The sequence below is a fragment of the Nansenia antarctica genome, assembly GCF_963989245.1.
Source record: "Nansenia antarctica genome assembly, chromosome: 1".
Taxonomy (NCBI): domain Eukaryota; kingdom Metazoa; phylum Chordata; class Actinopteri; order Argentiniformes; family Microstomatidae; genus Nansenia; species Nansenia antarctica.
Window position 1 is genome coordinate 53884236 of NC_137674.1, and position 22500 is coordinate 53906735.

General features: G+C 45.3%; 1 protein-coding gene across 1 annotated transcript in view; it reads left to right on the forward strand.

Moving 5' to 3' along the window:
• The window catches only part of LOC308160061 (intersectin-2-like), a 54957-nt gene that overhangs the window by 22790 nt on the left and 9667 nt on the right, over positions 1–22500 (forward strand). Inside the window, exons 12-27 of the mRNA XM_080533923.1 lie at positions 1–30; positions 3700–3849; positions 4547–4687; positions 7687–7774; positions 7974–8113; positions 10557–10696; positions 11032–11443; positions 11633–11814; positions 13160–13238; positions 14154–14380; positions 14874–14929; positions 15302–15468; positions 15990–16023; positions 16267–16388; positions 17036–17132; positions 17752–17943. The exon at positions 1–30 is cut by the window's left edge and continues 233 nt beyond it. Of these exons, the coding sequence (XP_080390049.1) occupies positions 1–30; positions 3700–3849; positions 4547–4687; positions 7687–7774; positions 7974–8113; positions 10557–10696; positions 11032–11443; positions 11633–11814; positions 13160–13238; positions 14154–14380; positions 14874–14929; positions 15302–15468; positions 15990–16023; positions 16267–16388; positions 17036–17132; positions 17752–17943 (2257 nt within the window). The remainder of the gene's footprint in view (positions 31–3699; positions 3850–4546; positions 4688–7686; positions 7775–7973; positions 8114–10556; positions 10697–11031; positions 11444–11632; positions 11815–13159; positions 13239–14153; positions 14381–14873; positions 14930–15301; positions 15469–15989; positions 16024–16266; positions 16389–17035; positions 17133–17751; positions 17944–22500) is intronic.

Here is a 22500-nt window from a genome sequence, read left to right on the forward strand (position 1 = left end):
GATAGACTGAGAGAGCAGGAGAGAAAGGAGGTGATCATAATAATGATTTATTACATTTAAGCGCTTTATTAGCTAATTATACAAGAATAATATGAAAGTTTCATAAGAGCAGCAATCAAAGTCTGAACTAACCCTGAACTATCCCTTTAACACTAAAACAGCTGTGTGTATTTTACCTACTATAAGAGCTGCCTCAGGGGTCAAATGACCATGATCTTTACAATGGGAATCTGCTACTTACAGACAAAGACCACTAGTTGGCGCATGTGTAAATTAGCTTGCCTCCTACACAGAAAAACAACAACATAGCTTTATACTAGCTTATCCTTTCTTAATTCTTTTTATAGATTTTTTATACATATTAGACAATACACATTACCTATGGGGTGGTCGGGTGGGCTGGCTCAGGTTAGGCATGTATAACAGCATGTAGGCAGCATTACATAAAAAAATAAATGAGTATATATATATACAGTATATATAAACAGTAGCAAAGACTTAGAAAGTGGAGAGCCAAAACATGACTCCATCAGCTCCTATACAGCTTCCCCTAGGTGTTTCCCACCCACAGTTCGACATTGATAACAAGAAATAATACGTAATGGTAATGTCCCTGAGAGAAAAGTAATGAAATTAACACAAACTAAAAGCATAACCCCAAACAAACAATAAAATCAAATCAAAATCATAATAGAACAATAATGGTAAGGAAGAAGGGAGGAGGGGGGCGAGGGGGTGGCATCTAATCCTCATCTGGTTGAATGGTGGTCTTACTCAGGTGGTCAGCGAAAGGCTTCCAAGTCATGTCAAAGGTTGTGTTATAACTTCTAAGTGAAAATCATTTTTTTTCTAATTTGATATGGTTCAGGATCTCTTTGAGCCAGTTATATTGTGAGGGGGGTAGGGTATGCTTCCATTTGAATAGAATAAGTCGTCTTGCAAGTAGAGTTGTGAAAGCAAGGACGCGTCTCTTTGTCAGAGAAAAAATGGGTGTTGTAGGCGGTGGGATACCGATTCCAAATAGGGCTGTGAGAGGTTCAGGTTCGAGGTTCCTGCCAAAAACTGTCCCTAGTGTATCAAAGACCTGACGCCAGAAGTCTGTCAATTTCGGACAAGACCAGAACATCTGGGTATGGTTAGCAGGTGATTGTTTGCATCTGTTACAAGTGTCGCTGGTGTCTGGATATATTCTTTCCAGTTGAGCATTCGTGTAATGTACTCTGAAGAGGACCTAGCATTGTAATAAGCCGTGTCTAGCACACATAGAAGTTGAATGGACTAGATCAAGGATTTGATCCCACTGGTCGTCAAATATCGGCACCCCAATTTCCTGTTCCCAGGTCTGTTTCAGGTAGGCTGTTGGAGCCGGGTTGAGGGAGTCAATAGAGTCATAAATTATGGAGATAGAGCATCTCTGAGCAGGCTTTGGACTGAGTAGAGAGTCAAACGGAGACCCGGGTGGATGATTGGGGAAGTGGGGATATTTAGTTTTAATAAAATGTTTGACCTGGAGGAAACAAAAAAGTGAGATTGGGGCAGTTCAAACCTGGATGAGAGCTCTGCAAAGTCTGTAAAAATTCCGTCCTTGTAAAGATCTTTGACACTAACTAAGCCTTTGTCACGCCAGATACGAAAGGTGGGTCGAAAGAAGAGGGTGGGAATAAATGATTTTCATAGATTGGGGCCAGGGTAGAGGGTTTATCAAGTCCAAAATGTTTACGAAATTGTAGCCAGATCTTAATCGAATTGGTGACAACTGGGTTTTGGGAGATATTGTGAATTTTGAGAGGGAGTTGTGCGGTGAGGAGAGACTGAAGGGAGACCTTTGATGACTGTAGCTCTATCTGGGCCCATGAGGGAGGTGTTTCGGCCCTGTCTTTGAACCAATGCCGGAGTTTATCAATATTGCAGGCCCAGTAATATTGAATGAAGTTGGGTAAGGCTAAACCGCCGGATTTTTGGGGAAGTTGTAGGATAGCTTTCTTAATACGTGGGGGTTTATTAGCCCATAAGAACGAGGATATCAGCTGATCTAGTTGACGGAAAAAGGACTTGCTCATAAAGATCGGGGCGTGCTGGAACAAGTAGAGAAGTTTAGGGAGAACCACCATTTTAACCAGGTTAACTCTGCCCATCAGGGACAGGAAGAGAGAGGACCACCGAGTCATGTCGAGCTTAACCTTATCAATGAGAGGGCGGAAGTTTTTTGCGAAGAGGTCGTCAAATGAGGTGGTGACGAAAACTCCCAGGTATTTAAAACCATCCAGGACAACTCTAAATGGGAGGGAGGACCGGGGTAATTTCTTAGCTGATTTATTGATGGGGAGGAGCTCGCTTTTGTTGAAATTTAGCTTGTAACCGGAATATCTGCCGAATTGTATTAAGATGTCTTTGACGACTGGGAGGGATGAGACAGGGTTGGAAACATATAATAGCAAGTCATCCGCGTATAATGACAGCTTGTGAGTAGTGCCCATCCTGGTGATGCCTTCAACTCTCTCCTCCCCCCGGAGCCAAATGGCCAAGGGTTCGATGGCTAGAGCAAATAGGAGAGGGGAGAGGGGGCATCCCTGTCTGGTGCCACGGTGGAGAGCAAAGGGAGGCGACCTCACACCGTTGGTGAGAACACAAGCCATGGGGGATTTGTAGAGCAGCCTGATCCAAGCAATAAAGTCTGAGCTAAAGCCAAACCTATCCATAACATAGAACAGGTATTCCCATTCAACCCTGTCAAAGGAGAGCAAGGAAGATCATGGCCGACCCCTCCCACCCTGGCCACGGCCTCCTCACCCTGCTTCCCTCTGGGAGAAGGTTGCGGCTGCCTAAAACAGTAAAGGCCCGCCACAGGCTCAGTTTTTTCCCCCTAAATGACTCTGGCTTCCCCCTCCCCCCCGCCCCCAAGTCTGCCCAGGACTGAATATGCACTGGACCTTTGAAAAACTCTGCACTGCACTTTATATATATATACAGTATATAGCACTATCCAATGCACTGTCTGTCCTGTGTTGTCCTGTTTTTGCATTTGTATTTGTTTTTGTTGATGTATACATGTAATACACCTACTGTATACACCTACTGTATACACCTACTGTAATGCCAAAACAAATTCCTATATGTGTCAAGCATAATGGCAATAAACGTTATCTGAATCTGAATCTGAATCCCTCCATCTCTATCCTCCATCTCCATCCCTCCATCTCTATACCCCCATCTCCATCCCTCCATCTCCATCCTTACATCTCTATCCCTCCATCTCTATCTCTCCATCCCTCCATCTCTATCTCTCCATCCCTCCATCTCTATCCCTCCATCCCTCCATCTCCATCCCTCCATCTCTATCCCTCCATCTCCATCCCTCCATCTCTATCCCTCCATCTCCATCCCTCCATCTCCACCCCTCCATCTCTATCCCTGACATGACATCCCTCCATCTCCATCCCTCCATCTCTATCCCTCCATCCCTCCATCTCCATCCCTCCATCTCTATCCCTCCATCTCCATCCCTCCATCTCCATCCCTTCATGTCTATCTCTCTGTCCCTCCATCTCTATCTCTCCATCCCTCCATCTCCATCTCTCCATCCCTCCATCTCTATCTCTCCATCCCTCCATCTCTATCCCTCCATCCCTCCATCTCTATCTCTCCATCCCTCCATCTCTATCTCTCCATCCCCCATCTCCATCTCTCCATCTCTCTCAGGTGGCGAAGCAGGAGCTGGAGCGCCAGCGGAGGGAGGAGTGGGAGCGAGGAAAGAAGGAGGAGTTGGGGAGGAGGAGAGAGGGAGAGCAGGAGGAGATTGTGCGTCTCCGGGCCAAGAAGAAGAGTCTGGAGATGGAGCTGGAGGCCGTGGTGAGAGACACACACACACACACACACACACACACACACGTCTTGGTCACGTGTGACACTTAACCGAAGTGACACTTCACCGATTTTCTTTTTTTACCTGAAAAACGTTCGGATCACCTTACGAACATGTGGCCATGTGAAAACACGTACTTCCTGGTTTGTTTACACCCATCAGCACCACGCTACCGCATACAACTCTCACTTACCACAATCACAATAATAAGTAAAGTAAATAAGTTATACTACAGTGATAAAGTAATAAAGTGAAGCCACGGTAGGACCATCACTTTATTATTTAATCAGTGTAGTATTACTTATTTACTTTACTCATTATTGTGATTTTGTATCTTGATGCCGCAATGCCAGTGTTGAAGAACCAAAGCCAAAGAATTTGACTTGTGTATTTGTACATTGAGATGTAATAAATGCGATTCTGATTGTGATTCTAATTCACTTGTGTTTACTAACGTCCATCTTAGCTTAGAGCCGCATAGCTCTATGGACGTTGTAAAATTACCTCATACGGACATTTTTTCTCCTAGTCCGATTAAAAAAAGTTTTTTTCTCACTTATTTGCCTGACTAGACTCAAATACACTACACACACCTTGTTAAAAACACACACACACACGCACATGGAATGAGTCTGAGCCCACCTGATTGGTCATTCCTGTTCCCAATCTCTCCCGGTCTCCCAGGGCAGCAAGCACAAGCAGATCTCGGATCGTCTCCGTGACGCCCAGAGCAAGAGGCGGATCCAGAGGGCGGAGCTGGACCTTGTCAATCAGAGGAGAGATGGGCGGATCGCTGAGATCAACACACTGCAGCTACAGTTTGAGGTCAGAGAAGACCCCTCCCCTCTTCCTCGCCTCCCCCGCTCCCTCCTCCTTCCTTCCTTCCTTCCTTCCTTCCTTCTCAAGGGGGTCTAAGTACCAGTTTATCTCTGAACCCAAAATCTCATCTCTCCTGTGAGGGGTGGGTAGGATGTAAACACTGGTGACAGGTCTGTACAGTGGGTTCGGAAAGTATTCAGACCCCCTTTAAGTTTTTCACACTTTGACATATTGCAGCCATTTTCTAAAATCAATTAATTTAATTTCTTTCCTCGTTCATGCACACACAGCACCCAATATTGTCAGAAAAACACAGACTTGTAGACATTTTTGCAGATTTATTACAAAATAAACACTGAAATATCACATGGCCATAAGTATTCAGACCCTTTGCTCAGTATTTAGTAGAAGCACCTTTTTGAGCCAATACAGCCATGAGTCTTCTTGGGAATGATCCAACAAGTTTTTCACACCTGGATTTGGGGATCTTTTGCCATTCCTCCTTGCAGATCCTCTCCAGTTCTGTCAGGTTGCATGGTGAACGTTGGTGGACAGCCATCTTCAGGTCTCTCCAGAGATGCTCAATTGGATTTAAGTCAGGACTCTGGCTCGGCCATTCAAGAACATTCACAGAGTTGTTCTGAAACCACTCCTTCGTTATTGTAGCTGTGTGCTTGGGATCATTGTCTTGTTGGAAGGTGAACCTTCGGCCCATTCTGAGGTCGTGAACACTCTGGAAATGTTTTTTGTCCAGGATATCAATGTACTTGGCTGCATTCATCTTTCCTTCAATTGCAACCAGTCATCCTGTCCCTGCAGCTGAAAAAAAAAACACAGCCTGATGCTGCCACCACCATGCTTCACTGTAGGGATGGTATTAGGCAGGTGATGAGCAGTGCCAGGTGTTCTCCACACATACCGCTTAGAATTAAGACCAAAAAGTTAGAGAATTTTATTTCTCAGAGTCTGGGAGTCCTTCAGGTGTTTTTTGGCAAACTCGATGCGGGCTTTCATGTGTTTTGCACTGAGGAGAGGCTTCCGTCGGGCCACTCTGCCATAAAGCCCCGACTGGTGGAGGGCTGCAGTGATGGTTGTCTTTCTAGAACTTTGTCCCATCTCCCTGCTGCATCTCTGGAGCTCAGCCAGAGTGATCTTTGGGTTCTTCTTTACCTCTCTCACCAAGGCTCTTCTCCCCCGGATGCTCAGTTTGGCCGGACGGCCAGTTCGAGGAAGAGTCCTGGTCGTCCCAAACTTCTTCCATTTATGGAGGCCACTGTGCTCTTAGGAACCTTAAGTGTAACATATTTTTTTGTTGTAGCCGTGGCCAGATCTGTGCCTTGCCACAATTCTGTCTCTCAGCTCTTCAGTCAGTTCCTTCGACATCATGATTCTCATTTGCTCTGACTTTACACTGTGAGCTGTAAGGTCTTATATTGACAGGTGTGTGCTTTTCCTAATCAAGTCCAATCAATATAATTAAGCACAGCTGGACTCCAATGAAGGTGTAGGCCCATCTCAAGGATGATCAGAAGAATTGGACAGCACCTGAGTTAAATATACAAGTGTCACAGCAAAGGGTCTGAATACTTATGGCCATGTGATATTTCAGTGTTTATTTTGTAATAAATCTGCAAACATTTCTACAAGTCTGTGTTTTTCTGACAATATTGGGTGCTGTGTGTGCATGAACGAGGAAAAAAATAAAAATAATTGATTTTAGCAAATGGCTGCAATATGACAAAGAGTGAAAAATGTAAGGGGGTCTGAATACTTTCCGAACCCACTTGTAAGTCTCCCCCTAAAATGTTCATTCACGATGCCCATCACGTTCTACGTTTACAAATCGACAAGAGATTTTTTTGCTAAACACACATTTGTTGTGGCCTGGGGTGGTCCAGTGAGCACCACGGCCTACAGAACACACACCTATGCTCATGTTGGGTTCTAATCCGGCCCATGTCCTGCTGACAACCCCTCGCCTCCTTACTTTCCTTACTTTCCTGTCTTTCTCTACTATCTCTGTCCAATAAAGTAAAAAAGAAAAGAAAATACCAGAAAGGAACTGCCCCAATTAAATAAATAAAAAATGAAAGAGAGGTATTAGCACAGTGTACTTACATTTATTTAAGGTCTGTTCAAGGTGGAGCTTTTAATTCTAACAATTTTATATAATGCTAGATAGTTTAATGAATAATAATGTTTTCATTCAAATCATATTTTAATTGTTATATTTTGTGTGTAAAATCTGAATCTGCAATGTAACCAGTAACATTCATCTGTCATGTAAATGTAGTACGATTTCTTCCTCTGAAGTAGAAGTATACAGTTGTTTTAAAGTTATTTTAAAGTAAAGTTATTTCGGGGTACAACACAGAGCCTTGACATCATACCTGGAGGATAATGTCATTAAATTCGAGTGAAACACAGACTTAGAAACACAGTTTCTAAATCACACAAGGTCCCCAGGTAATACTAGTCCTGTGTGAATAGGGCTTTAGCTGAAGATGTTTTCCGATAGCATCATTTCCCAGATGAACATTGTGGTTGTAATAATGGCTCCTCTCAGCCCTGCAGGCTCTCTTCTCAGTCAGAGGAGAAGATCTAAGGATAGAAACCTTGTGTCTTCTCCTCCGATGGGGGTTGTGAGAAGGACGCTTGTACATGAGGCTCCACCTCAGCTAGACAAAACACAATTCTCTGGTCTATAGAGCATAAGGATGGACTTATGCCCAGTGGTTTGAGGGTTGAGGTGATTTGTAGATCAGATCATCAGCTTGCCAAGCTTGTTCCTTGTGTATGTGACCCTCTACTGTTCTCAGATGTGTGTGTCTTTGTGCGTGTGTGTGTGTGTGTTGTGTGTGTGTGTGTTCTGTGTGTGTGTATGTTGTGTGTGTGTGTTGTGTGTGTGTGTTTTGTGTGTGTGTATGTGTTGTGTGTGTGTATGTTGTGTGTGTGTGTTGTGTGTTGTGTGTGTGTGTGTGTGTGTTGTGTGTGTGTTTGTGCAGGACTGCCAGAGGAAGCTCTCTCAGCTTGTCCCAGAGCAACAGAGGCTTAACGAGACACTGCGCAACATGAGCCTCAACAACCTGCCCAGTAAGTGAACACACACACACACACACACCCCCACACACACACACACACACACACGCACACCCTGACATACTCAACATAGTCCTATAGTCCTGATAGAAAACCCACACACAGTAGACATACAAACACATGCTGTACAGGAGTTATAATAACAATACAAAACACACGTTTCATTCGCTGACCTTTGACCTTTCGGTGTTAGCCGTGACCCTGACCTCTCTGGGCGGGAGCGTCAGTGAGAAGGGAGTGACCTGTCGCAGGCTGAAGGACCAGCTGGACTCTCTGGAGAGAGAGACCACCGACAAATTGGCCCAGATGGACCAGTACAACAAGGAGATCAAGGTACAGACCAGTACAGACAAGTAAAAATCTGTATAACCCGGTATAGACTACTACAGACCAGTACAAACCATGGCAGACCAGTACAGACCGTTACAGACCAGTACTGACCACTACAGACCACTTCAGGCCAATACAGACCAGTAATGACCAGACCAGTAATGACCAGTACAGACCAGTACAGACCACTTCAGGCCAGTACAGACCATTACAAACCAGTAATGACCAGTACAGACCACTTCAGGCCAGTACAGACCATTACAAACCAGTAATGACCAGTACTGACCATAGCAGACCAGTACAGACTGACCAGTACAGACAACACATTCCCGTAAAAACAGAAAACTTGAAGCTTGATTCTAACTAGGCTGAAATGTGGTTTGGCTGTAACTCTAGAAATAATTTCCTCAGGCACTTAAAACTGTTTTACCTAACCACACACGCACGCACACACTCACGCACACACGCACACACACACACACACACACACACACACACACACACACACACACGCTCACGGTGGCACTAACACCATTCATTCGCACAAAGCTTGTTAACCCGACACCTAGCGAAAACCGCTTGCGTCATCTCTTCTATAATCTATTGTCAACATAATCTGATACCAATAATTACTGTTGCAGAAACAGAACCAGTCCTTCTTGTCTTCTGTCTATCCTATTAACTCCTTCTGTTCATTTAACCTTGTTCTTTCTTTCTCCTGCTCCCTTTTTCCTCCTGTCAATCGTTAACCCTTCTTCCTTGTCCCTTGTCTACCCTTATCCCCCCCTCTCCTTTCCTGTCTTCTTCCACCTCTCTCGCTCCACCCCTTGTTCCTCTGCATTCTTTTCTTCACCTCCCATTTCCTTGCTCATCCCTCTCATCCGATTCCTCCCTTCCTCCATACCTCCATCCTTCCCTGACATTCTTCCATCCCTCCCTCTTTCCCACTCCCCCACCCTCCCACCCTCCCTCTTTCCCACTCCCTCCCTCCCTTCCTTTCTCCTCCTTCCCTCTTTCCAACTCCCTCTCCCTCCCTCCATCTCTCCCTCCCTCTTTCCCACTGCCTCTCCCTCCCACCATCTATCCATCCCTCCCTCCCTCCATCCCTCCCTCTTCCCCAACTCCCCCTCCCTCCCTCCTTCCCTCTCTCTCCTGTAGTTTGGGGATATGGATGATTGTATTCTCCAGGGTCTTCTCTATCTGCTGGGCTGTCTCAGCCAACTCTTCTCCCTCATCAAGGTTGTTCTGGTTGTTCTTTCCTTCCATCCCTCCTCTCCCCTTCCATCCTTTTCTTCTGGTTGCCTCTCGGTCTGTTACCGTCTTACCATCATTGCCCTAGAAGCCTTTTTTCTTATTTTCATCCTGTTCCTCTGGTCAGTTTCTCATTAATTTCTTATTGTTCTTTCCGCTCCATGGTTAATGTGGTTTTGCTTGATGTTGTGTAATATCTGCCTCCGCATTCTTGATTGAAAAGTTTGTTGATTCATTTATCATATCACAAACACACACACACACACACACACACACACACACACACACACACACACACACACACTCTTCAATGTTTGTAGTTTGAATGAGAAAAAGAGAGTGTCTTATTTCAAAGTCTGCATCCTTAATAGTGTATCCAACACCCATTTGTCATACTTATCTCATGTTATTCTACCCACACACCCTCCATTTTAAAAAGACCATGGTGTTTATTTGACGGCACACATTTACTTTGACACGGCTGTTGCTAATGTCCTGGAGTGGTTGTGTGCCGTAGTTATGAACAGACATGTTCAGCCATTTTGTGGTTGTGCTTGTTCAAACAGTTTTGGTTCAAACAGTTTATGTTTGTGAATGTCGTGGAAGTGTTTCTACCTGTCATGTATTCAACCCAGTGTTGTTTTTAAAAGTTCCATTTGGCATTTGTGTGTTTATCATTAACAGATGTGTTTGCTGATAGTTGTTTGATGGTTGTTTTATCCGATGTTTTATGGTTGTGTGATGGTTGTTTTATGGTTGTGTGATGGTTGTTTTATGGTTGTGTGATGGTTGTTTTATGGTTGTTTTATGGTTGTGTGATGGTTATTTTATGGTTGTGTGATGGTTGTTTTATGGTTGTGTGACGGTTGTTTTATGGTTGTGTGATGGTTGTTTTATGGTTGTTTTATGGTTGTGTGATGGTTGTTTTATGATTGTTTTATGGTTGTGTGATGGTTGTGTGATGGTTGTTTTATGGTTGTGGTTGTTTTATGGTTGTGTGATGGTTGTTTTATGGTTGTTTTATGGTTGTTTTATGGTTGTATGATGGTTGTTTTATGGTTGTATGATGGTTGTTTTATGGTTGTATGATGGTTGTATGATGGTTGTTTTATGGTTGTATGATGGTTGTTTTATGGTTGTATGATGGTTGTTTTATGGTTGTGTGATGGTTGTTTTATGGTTGTGGTGGTGTTAGGAGCTGAGAGAGAGGCAGGGGAAGCAGCAGACTGTGTTGGAGGACCTCCACAGGCTCAAAGAGCTCAAACTGAGAGAGCTGGAGAAACAGAGGGATGAGGAGAGAGAGAGGAAGAGGAGGGAGGATGAGGAGGCTGCCCGGTGAGTCAAGGGCATGCGCACACACAGACACGTACCGTACATATGTTATTCAATGGGACTGATGTGCATCATCAATATGATTACATGTTTAATGTTGTTATATTATGTTATTTGGGGGCATATGGTCTTGATTTTGAACATATGATTTCATGCCGTATCATATAATGTAAAATGGTGTTAGGATTTGTTATGTCATCTGGTTTTATTGTGGTGTGTGTGTGTGTGTGTGTGTGTGTGTGTGCGTGCGTGCGTGTGCATGTGTGTGTGTGTCTGACCATCTGTGTGTGCATGTGTGTGTGTGTGACCATCTGTGTGTGTGTCTGTGTGGTCCTCAGGCAGGCCAGGCAGGAGAAGGAGAGGAAGGAGCAGCTCCAGAGAGAGAGAGAGAGGGAGGAGAAGGAGCAGCTCCAGAGCGAGAGGGAGAGGGAGAGGGAGGAGGAGGAGGCGCGTCAGAGGAGGCTGCAGGAGGAGCAGAGGGCCAAACAGAGGGAGGAGGAGGAGAGGGAGGCGCAGGCTCGCCTCCGGGCAGCCCAGGAGCAGGCTCAGGAGGAGGAGGAGAGGAGGAGGCGCAGGGAGGAAGAGGAGGAGGAGGAGAAGAGGGTGAGAGCAGAGCAGCAGGAGAAGAGAGGGATGCATCCAGTGATGGACACAGAGAGGTCGTCTAGCCTGATCACCTACAGAGCCTTGTACCCCTTCACCGCCCGCAACGCCGACGAGCTGAGTCTGGAGGCGGACTGTCTGATACAGGTACACACACACACACACACACACACACACACACACATACAGACTCTGACACACACACATACAAGACATACACGCATACAGACACACACACACACACACACACACAGACACACACACACACACCTACAAACAGACAAGTTGAATTTGGTGTCAGTTTTACCATGATCAACTACATTTCCCATCATGCAGGTGGACAAGCAGACCGTCGGGGAGCCCGGCTGGCTGTGTGGGAGTTACCGTGGGAATAGAGGCTGGTTCCCCCAGAGCTACGCGGAGAAGAGCCCCGCCTCCCAGGCCCCTGAGACCACACCCCCTGCCCCTGGATTGGCTCTACAGCCCCCCACCTGCCCCCCTGAACCACCCACCTTAGGGTAAGAACGTCTGGAGGGAGTCTAAAATCTCTTCCTTCCTTTCCTCCTCCTGTTTCCTTCGGTGCCACCAAGAGGTGAAAGGTCAGGATAGGATCACATCACAGAGGAGGAAAGGAAGCTAGCCCAGACTATTGGGACTTACCCTGTGTGCCTTGACCTTTAGGGTCAAGAGGGTCAGAATGATGGAGGCAACAAGAGCCATGCTTGTATGTCAACTAGTGAGAGGGTCGTCGTCAATGATTACTCAACGACTGTATTAGCCATATGATGATTGATGGTTAGACACTTGAACATGGCAGCATTACGAGCAGGGGTGCACATCACTTTTTTGGTCTGGTTCTCAGAGGAGCACCTGGAGATGTTGCTTGGTGCTCACCCTTGACACAGTTATCCTACAAGCTGTCGTCATCACTGCCCTCCTGACTGCTCTCATCTCTTTATAACATGGTAGATGATGATGTAGGCCTACTTCTTTCTCCCTGGTTGAGCCTGCGATTAGCTGTTTGCATCCACAAGTCAACAGCTGGCTTTGGGTCAAACGTCATCTTAGACAAGTGGATGTGCATCAATGATGAGAGGCAAGAGTCTGACAGGCGGGATCTGTACTTGCTTTTTATTATATTAAGATGTGAAAATCCCCTCTCACATGCAGCACTGCTCAAGGGCAGTGTAAGGGACAATGGAATGCCATTCATCACATATCTTCTTTAGTTGCTCTGTTGTTTTTCCACCCCCTTTCTGTAAATAAAAGCTTAACAACTTGACAACGGAGCGATTCAATGTCTCACAGTATGGAACCATGCGATCAGCTGACTCGGCGCAGTTCTCAAGGGTGTGGGCGTGAGAGACCGCGTTCGTAAATTAGCTGTGAGAGTGCCGGAATGTCCACGTGACTGCCTCTTGTCCAATCAGATTACTTGGTTCCTTTATGACGTTGAACCCAGTGTGCGCTCTGGCGAATTTAAAAACGCGGCCAGAATATGCACAAGGGAATCCCCGATCGCCACCGCTAAAGGTGGTCACACCTTGCTGCCTTTAAAAAAAACATCTACTTAATCAAGAACGATGGCTAAAAGTTACACGTTTAACAACACATTCTTAACATTAACATGTACTGTATGGAGAAAATCGGAATGTTTCAGTAACTGTCCCAAAAATGTTGGTACACTAAAGCGCCTCTATTCGTATTTTCTGGTGCGCATCTGTTATTTTGACCACGCATGCGCACCTGCACACCAGCTATGTGCACCTCTGATTATGAGACTCATTTGTACAGTACAGTTTTTTTTAAAGGCGTCCATGCTCATGTGTTCTCCTTCTCAACTCTTCCTTCCTCCCTACCCAGAATTCCAGACAGGGAGGAGGCAGGTGCCGGACCAAACCCCGCCCTCATCCCAGGCCCCTCCCCTTCAGAGCCCTCACAGGTGAGAGTCGTTGGTCCATCACAACAGGGAACTTGGGGTTTCTAGTTGTAACATGAGTTTCGTTGTAAATTCTGAAGTTGATGAATTCCCTGGCAGCGCTTGAATACAGCGTTCATCTTTTCTGTGGTGGGAACTAGGGGGGTGGTCGCGGTGGTGGTAGTAAGGTGGACAGTTCTAAAGACTAGGTCCTCCTTCTGCTTGGGCTGAGCTGTCTGTATCTGGGGCTGTCTCTATCTGGGCTGTAGGCAGAGTTTGGCAGTGATGTCTTCTGTGGATAGAGGCTGCAAACCACCTCTGAGACACATACGCGCACACACACACACACACACACACACACACACACACACACATCTGGACACGCGCATGCAGTACACACACACACACACACACACACACACACACACAGCTGCACTGATTTATATTATTAGCCTGAGTCCCTCCCTGTCACTGGGAGAAGCGTTCTCTTTGGGTCACACACACACCACACTTGATGCTTCCTGGTTCCACTGCAGGCACATATGATAGCATGTTACAATCCTACAACAACAACAACAACAACAACAACAACAACAACAACAACAACAACATGAGTGTTACAGTCCTAGGTCGTCAACAACAACAACAACAACATGAGTGTTACAATCATCGGTCAACAACAACATAGTGTTACAGTCTTAGGTCAACAACAACATGAGTGTTACAGTCTTAGGTCAACAACAACATGAGTGTTACAGTCTTAGGTCAACAACAACATGAGTGTTACAGTCTTAGGTCAACAACAACATGAGTGTTACAGTCTTAGGTCAACAACAACATGAGTGTTACAGTCCTAGGTCAACAACAACAACAACAACAACAACAACAACTCTCCTCTCCTCTCCTCCCCTCCCCCCCCGCTCCCTTCTCCTCTCCCAGTCCCCCGCTCCTCTCCTGGTACGCGCCCTCTCCTCCTGGTCGGCCAACACGGACGCCCACCTCAACCTCTCTGGCAGTGATGTCATCACCGCGCTGCTGAGCTTCTCCCAGGATGACGTCATCAACGTGCTTCAGCAGAGGGAGGACTGGTGGCTGGGCCAGCTCAACGGGGCGCAGGGGTGGTTCCCCAAAAGCTACGTCGCTGTGGAGACGGGCGGCAACACAGAGTAATAACAGACACACACACACACACACACAGACACACACACACACTCACACACACACAGAAACACACACACACACACACACACACACACTCGAGACGCACACCGTCTCAGCCAGGCCGCCAATGTAAATAAGAATTAGCTCTTATTGGCCCTGCCTGGTTAAATAAAGGTTAAATAAAAAATAAAAATAAAAAACGGCACACCTACATGCTTGCGTTCTCTCACATACTTACTGAGTTCCTTACAAACATTGAGGAGTGAAACACAGACACAGTCAGGAACAGAAACACACATTTGGACTTTTGGATCGTATCATTGTGCTTCTCCCTCTCTCTTTCCTTCTCTTATTTTTCATCACCCTCTCTCTATCCCTCCGTCTCTCTCCTCTCTCTATCCCTCTGTCTCTCTCTCTTTCTGGTTGTAAGTGCTGAGAACTATGAAGACCCAGTGTCAGTAACATGTTGTATACATGTTGTGTTTGTGTCGTTTGCAGGCCTATCTATTCCAGCGTGGATGAGTTTGACATGGCAGAACCCAGTCAGCTAGAGGGTAGGTGGTGCTTAGCTTTGTCCAATCACAAGCGGCAGGCACTGACCAACCAATTCATTCGATCCAATCTGAAGGGGCGATCAGGCACCTATGCATTTCTCTCACCCAATCATAGCTTGTTGTTTTGCGGTTGAAGTTGTCATCGTTGGGATCAATTCCATTTTGTTTCAGTGATGAATTTGATATCCAGTTTAAGAATTTAAATTACCATTTTGTATAATTTATATGATTCAATAGGGATTTTTCAACTCATAGATTGGAATTTAAACATGTTACTTCATGAATAGAAATGGACCCACAACCCTGTATCAACTCTCATCATCCAATCAGCAGTTGTGTTCTTGCTCATTATCATGTGTTTCATCCAATCAGAGTTTGTGGCCCTGTACACGTACGAGAGCCCAGAGGCGGGGGACCTAACGTTCGCAGAGGGGGATGTCGTCATGGTGATGGAGCGAGAGGGGGAGTGGTGGAGAGGGGTCATAGGAGACAGGGCGGGAGTGTTTCCTTCCAACTACGTCAAGCCTATGGAGCCTGAGGTTAGTCGTGGTGTAATAATAATAATAATAATAATAATAATAATAATAATAATAATAGTAATAATAATTAATGATAAAATAGAAGAAAAAAAAATTTCAATTAAAAAAGACGAAAGAAATATATATATATATATATATATATATATATATATATATATATATATATATAACTATATTTTAAAAGCAGCAATAAACATGTATGAGGAATGGCTGAATGGCCAGCTTATGATGGGCCATCTTAAGGCCTTACTACTAGTTTTTCTGAGTAGGGTACACAGCTCCAAAGGCTTAGGAAGCTGTACTGAGGCTTAAAGAGATGAAGAGAGACCATTTAATATTGTAATAATAATCTACTGATATGTAGTGTGTTTTCTCATAGCCCTCTGCTTTGTATGAAGGTAACTCACCCCTTCCACCTCCCATGAAGTGCAGTGCTTGCTTTGGTTCTCTTTAGTAATAAATGGCTGCTGGGAATTGTATGAGTATGAAATCATATTCAATTTCTATTTTTGTGTTTTCAGATAAGTAAACCTGGGGTTCCAGCCAAGAAACCTGGTGAGTGCTGACATTTTGATCTTTTATGCACTCTCATGCAAGCACACAGGCACACACACGCCTGCAAAAGCATACACACACACACACACACACACACACACACACACACACACACACAGACACAGACACAGACACAGACACAGCCCGTCTCATACTTCATTCAATCACATGTGTGATAACAGCACAGTGTACACATGTACTTAATCTCAAACCTTTTGTCCGTCACTTTCGATTGGTCCAAAGAGCTCGCCCAGGCGGTCACTGCCACTGTCGCCCCGACGACGGAACAGCTGAGTCTGTCACCGGGACAACTCATCGTGGTCCTGGCCAAAAACTCCACCGGCTGGTGGCTTGGGGAACTGCAGGTTAGTGGGCAGCTGCTATATCCTTCAACCCCTCTGGAGTTGACACATATAATGGTAGATGTTCACCTCTGCGTATCAGTGAAGTTCCTTCATTCATTTGTTCATGTATTTAACCAATCATTTATTTATTCGTTCATTATTCCTAAACATTTTTTTATCTTTTATTTATATTAAATTTGATATATTATATTTATCACTTTCTTAATTTCTTCATTCATTCATTCATTTGTTCGTTAATGTGTCCATTCATTCGTTATTCATTCCTTCGGGTCAGTTGACTCGCAATCACAAGCCAGCCCAAACTTGAGGGCTGTGTCTCAATAGTCTAAAGTAGCCTCCTTTCCTTCATCTGCACTGATCTGAGGCCTCAGTGTGGACGACAGCAATGTGGTGGATGACAGGTGGATGACAGCAGTGTGGTGGATGACAGATGGATGACAGCAATGTGGTGGATGCTTACCAAGAAAGGGGGGCTGTGCAGAGCCGGTGTCTAATGATTGCAAGATCGGCGATTCGGCGGTTCGATCCCCCCTTGTCCACTTGTCGAGGTGTCCTTGGGCAAGACACTGAACCCCAAATTGCGCCTTGCATGGTAGCTTAAAATATATATTTTTTTTACAAATGATGAAATCCCTGTCTTTTTCAAGGCTCGAGGGAAGAAGCGGCAGAGAGGCTGGTTCCATTCCACCCAGGCCAAACTCCTGGGTCCCACCAGTGGCAAGACTACACCTGCCCCCATGCCAGGTAAGACCCACCTGTCCAGGGCTGCCCTGTCTAAAACACCTGCATTCACTGCTCTTCATTGGCTCTCATAGAATCATTGGTCGTAAGCCTTTTACTTCACTTGAGGGCTCTGTCACAGGGTTTCTAGGTCAGGCGCTGTTGGTGAAATGCACTGACCATTCTCCACTGAGAACAGTATATGTTTACCTTTATTTAACCAGGAAGTCCCTTGAAATTGAAATCTCTTTTTCGAGGGAGACTGGCCACATACAAATCCTGACAACAAATGTTGAGCAGGGTTGTTCTAGTAACTCTATTTCTACGCCGCCCACTTTCTGCCACAAAAACCCCTCCCTTCCTGCCCCAAACCCCTCCCCTCCTCTCCTCCCCCAAACCCCTCCCCTCCTGCCCCAAAACCCCCTCCCCCTCCTCCCCCAACCCCCTCCCCCTCCTCCCCCTGATCCCCCCCAAACCCCAACTCCCCCTGATCCCCCAAACCCCTCCCCCTCCTCCCCCTGATCCCCCCCAAACCCCAACTCCCCCTGATCCCCCAAACCCCTCCCCCTCCTCCCCCAAATCCCTCCCCCAACCCCCTCCCCCTGCTCCCCTAAACCCCCCCCCCCCCACCCTGATCCCCCAGTTTGCCAGGTCATCGCCATGTACGACTACACGGCAGCCAACGGGGACGAGATGAGCTTCTCCAAGGGTCAGCTGATCAACGTGCTGGACAAGGACAACCCTGATTGGTGGAGGGGCGAGGTCAATGGGGTCACAGGGCTGCTGCCCACCAATTACGTCACGATGACCACAGAGTCGGACCCCAGCCAGCAATGTAAGTTCTGTCACCTCCGCTGTAGGATGACGTCACTCCTAGGCACGGATCTATAAAAGCTCCTCACTGGAAACCTTACAATAATGGTTAATTCAGTCGGTGCTCCAATATTGAAATATTTGGGATATTACAGATAGAAATGCAATGTATAGAACATACTGTACACATTCCTGATACCCGATTCTACATGACTTTCTGAGAGTGATGTCTGTTCTACTCGGTGCATTTCTATCTGAACATTTATGTGATGTCCACACACAGTCTATGCAAGAGCATGGAGATCTCCTGAGTAAGTAGACGCTTCCGATTGGCACTGGTGATCTTCACTAACACGGAGTGAACACTTATCTAGTAGTGTACACTTATCTAGTAGTGTACAATTATCTAGTAGTGTACACTTATCTAGTAGTGTACAAGTATCTAGTAGTGTACACTTATCTTTAAACAATATTTTATTAGAAGGAAGTAGAACACAGTACAACACATATGGGTACACAAATAAGGAATGAAGGTCCTTCTATTTTTTCTTTTTCCCTATGTATCCACCCACCCACCCCCCCAGTGTACACTTATCTTATCTAGTAGTGTGCACTTATCTAGTAGTGTACACTTGTCTCGTAGTGTGCACTTGTAGTGTACACCTATCTAGTAGTGTGCACTTATCTAGCGGTGTACACTTATCTAGTAGTGTGCACTTATCTAGTAGTGTGCACTTATCTGGGATTTTTCGTTTGGGTACACTCACACTCATACGGGTGAAGAGTAACGCACGCACACACACAGATATAGGCCTAATAGTGTCCTGTATTACTGTCATCCTCTCTCCTCACCTGCTAGTCAAAGAGCATTGGAGGAGAATATCTAAGGGGAGGAATCGGCCTATATCTGTGTGCGTGCGTTACTCTTCCCCCTATTGTGAAACTTAAACCATAATTTCGTACACCATGGGGAGCCTGGGTTCTCTAAGTGAATGTAATAATTGATCACGAGAGAAGAACAGCAGTGGTGTGTGTGTGTGTGTGTGTGTGTGTGTGTGTATGTGTGTGTGTGTGTGTGCGTGATCAGTTTTAATGACTGTGGTTGTCCGCACAGCAGTGGTTCGCTGTTAACAAGAGAGAACATGCTGAACCTTTAATTAGGCTGAACTCAATAAACTCTGTCACACACACACACACACACATAAACATGCACGCGCAGTTACACACGCATGACTACAGCGGGTGGTTGGGTGCCCACTGAAATACTGAAGTTACTGTAAGTATTGAGAGTACAGACACACTACATTAGAGTACAGACACACTACATTAGAGTACAGACATTAATAGGATATTAATAATAACTGCCGTCTCTCCCTCTCTCCATCCACCTCTCCTCATTGCACTCACCCCCTTCTCTCCTCTCTTCCTCCGCATCTCTCTTTTTCTGTAGGACAGTAGCACTGGCTCTTCCTCCTCCCCCTCTTCCTCCCCTCCCTCTCTGAGCCAATCAGAATGCAGAATGCCCTGCCGCCCAGGAAGTTGCCTCTCCCCAACTGCCAGCAAGAACAGCCTCCGCTTCTGCTTTGCACTCGTTTAGGAAGTGGCGCTTTCTGCTGTTCTGTCCCTCTCTTTTTCTCCTCTTCTATCCCTCTCTTTACTCTTCTATCCCCTCTCTCTCCTGTTCTATCCCTCTCTTTACTCTTCTATCCCCTCTCTCTCCTGTTCTATCCCTCTCTTTACTCTTCTATCCCCTCTCTCTCCTGTTCTATCCATCTCTTTCTGACCTTCTGCCCCCTTTCTGCCCTTTTATCCCTCTCCCTCTCTCTCTCTCTTTACTCTTCTATCCCACTCTTTCTTTTCTCTTTCCCTTTCTTTCTCTCTTTTTCTTTCTACTCTCTCCTTCCCTCGTCTACCCTTGTGTCTCCTAACTAACTAAGGGAGAGAGGCAGCTGGACTCTTATTTCTCTGAAATTATGTCAGAATTATGGAATTGCTTTAGACTAATAGAAATATATATATACATCTTATAAGAATTTGATTACAGTATTCTAATATCACATTGTGTACATTGAAACCTGGACTAATCAAAATGTAAAGTGGTTTAGTTTTGTAATATTAGAACCTACATCTATAGATACTCATACAGGGTCATTAACACCTATACTTCTGGTGAGAAACTCAGCTTGGCTGAAAAAAGAACATGGACCAACATGAAGATTTTAGTCAGAGAATCGTTGCCTGTTTCGAGATGATAGTTAAACCTACTGCTTACAGTATGTCACCCTCTAACACATTGACAAGACTTAAATGGTCCGGAATCGTATGATTAATATGTTGGCAGGATAGGATTCGAGATGAATTTTGTCACCAGCAATAGGAGACATCTTTAAGCTGTACGGATGTGTTTGCATTAGTTCTTTAGTTCAACTCACTCCTATGCAATCGGCTGGAGGTTGCCCTCTATCATTAAACGTGCTTATAGGGCTGGTTCAGCCTATTTTCATGTTGAGGTGAAAGATCATCTTAACCTGAGTTGTCCTCATAGGCCAGTAGTGAAAGCTTCTCCGGTTCTCTGTTCTCCACTTGAGGCTGCAGCACAGGCTAACAGTTAGCAGCGTCCTCTCCCATAGACAGGATTCCGATGGACCTTAAGTGAGCATCATCTAATTACATGCCAAAATCTCCTCAGAGGAACTTCAAGCTACGCAGTGGCGGACTCAGGCTGTTTGAAGGGCAGGGGCGAAAAGAAAAAAAGGGCACGTACTGCACAACATGGGACCCAATCAGTGCACATGGTCAAGTTTAGACCATTGGAAGGGCAGCCAATAGGACACATCCACGCCACTCTAAGTACATTTTTGCCACTCAAAAGGGCACTTAAGCTAGACTTTTTTCAACCGTGGGGGTACCAGGAGTCCGCCAGTGAAGCTACGTTTAATGATATGAGGAATTTCTTTCCATATCAGCTACCATCCTCTTTTAGTCCCCATATGACATGATATGACATGATATGATATAGTTCTGTGGCAACTGGTCATCCTATTATGGTTTCCAACGGTGACAATGTATTTCTTCTACGTCAGCTAAACCCTCCTGTGTACCTGAAGTTGGCTTTTGTCCCGAAGTAGAACTAGCCTGCTTAGACTTTTAGTGGCCAGATGTTTAGGAGCCAAGAACAAGACTCCAACAAGAGCAAGAGTCTAAAAGGAGTGTACGACCCACTAGTGCCATCTATGTTCCCTGTGGCTACCACTGTAAAGATGGGTAACGTACTCCCAGTCATTGCTCATTCATGTTTTGACCACTGATGTACTACTGTGTGTACAACTTGTATGAGACCAGATCTGCATAAATTGTCTTGATTCAACTGTCCATTGAGGAGCAACTTTCTTCGACCCTCACATGGGTTTTATACTTCAATATCAGAAATCATCATTACGGTTTAGTAGCGGCTATATAATATACCATCCTGTACATGCTTTTATTGTAATCACAAATGACGTTGTTTTGCAATAATACGCAATGATCGGTTGTCATAGGCCTCCGTCATCCGCTTCGGCTCCTGGTGATACCAGACTGTGTGTGAGTCTGCGAAGAGGAAGTAGTTCCAGTTCTGAGCAAATCGATTATAGACTGTAGATGTTTGGTTTTCAATAAAATGCACATATTTTTTATTTTAAAATAAAATACAATCCTTTCAAGCGTAACCGAAGCGTAACTAGCGTAACTTTGTTTTTGAAGTTTATCTGAGGAGACTTGTCTGCCAAAATCCTGTCTATTGGAGAGGGCGCTGCTAACTGTTAGCATTTGCTGCTGCAGTGCTCGGGGGAACAGCAAACGGGAGATGCTTTCACTCACAGCAGGACAACTCAGGGTAAAATTATGTTTCACCAAAACATGAAAATAGGATGAACCATCCTTTTAAAGCTAAGGGGTAGACTCAGCGATATGTCCTCGCTTCAGGAGGTGAAATCACTTCAGAGATGTTTCAGCCTCTCCCAAACAAGACGTTTCACTCGTTAGTGATTCCCAAGGCGTTGGCGTGGCAACGCAACATGTTAGGCCCTGAATACACCGGACGCCTGTGTACACGCAGCTCGTGTATGTGGCGGAACTGCTGCTGCTCTCACGCTTGCGGCTTCCATACTGGCTGCGTGTCTTCTGTGGCTCAAACTGCGGAGCTGCTACTGCCAGACATGCTTGAGACTCACGCCTCACGAGCACTGTATGGCTGCTCTAACCCGTTAACATGGGCACCAAAATGAAACGGTCGCTGAGGTTGACGCTTGCGGTGTGTTTAAGCCGTTATGGCAGGGACACACATGCTGCGTGACCATAGCGGAACCTCTTGCTTTTCATTATGGCGCCCATGTTAACAGGTTAGAGTACCACACAGACCACTTGAGCCACGAGTCTCGCCTATTTTTTTCCATATGGACATCATACCAGCAAGATACACTACAGTTGCAATGTCTATATCTGTAAATATGTCATAATTATTTTTTAAATCAACACTTAAAAGCCGTATTAAAAGTATTATTAGTAGTATTTATATATATTTTTTTTACAATTGAGCACA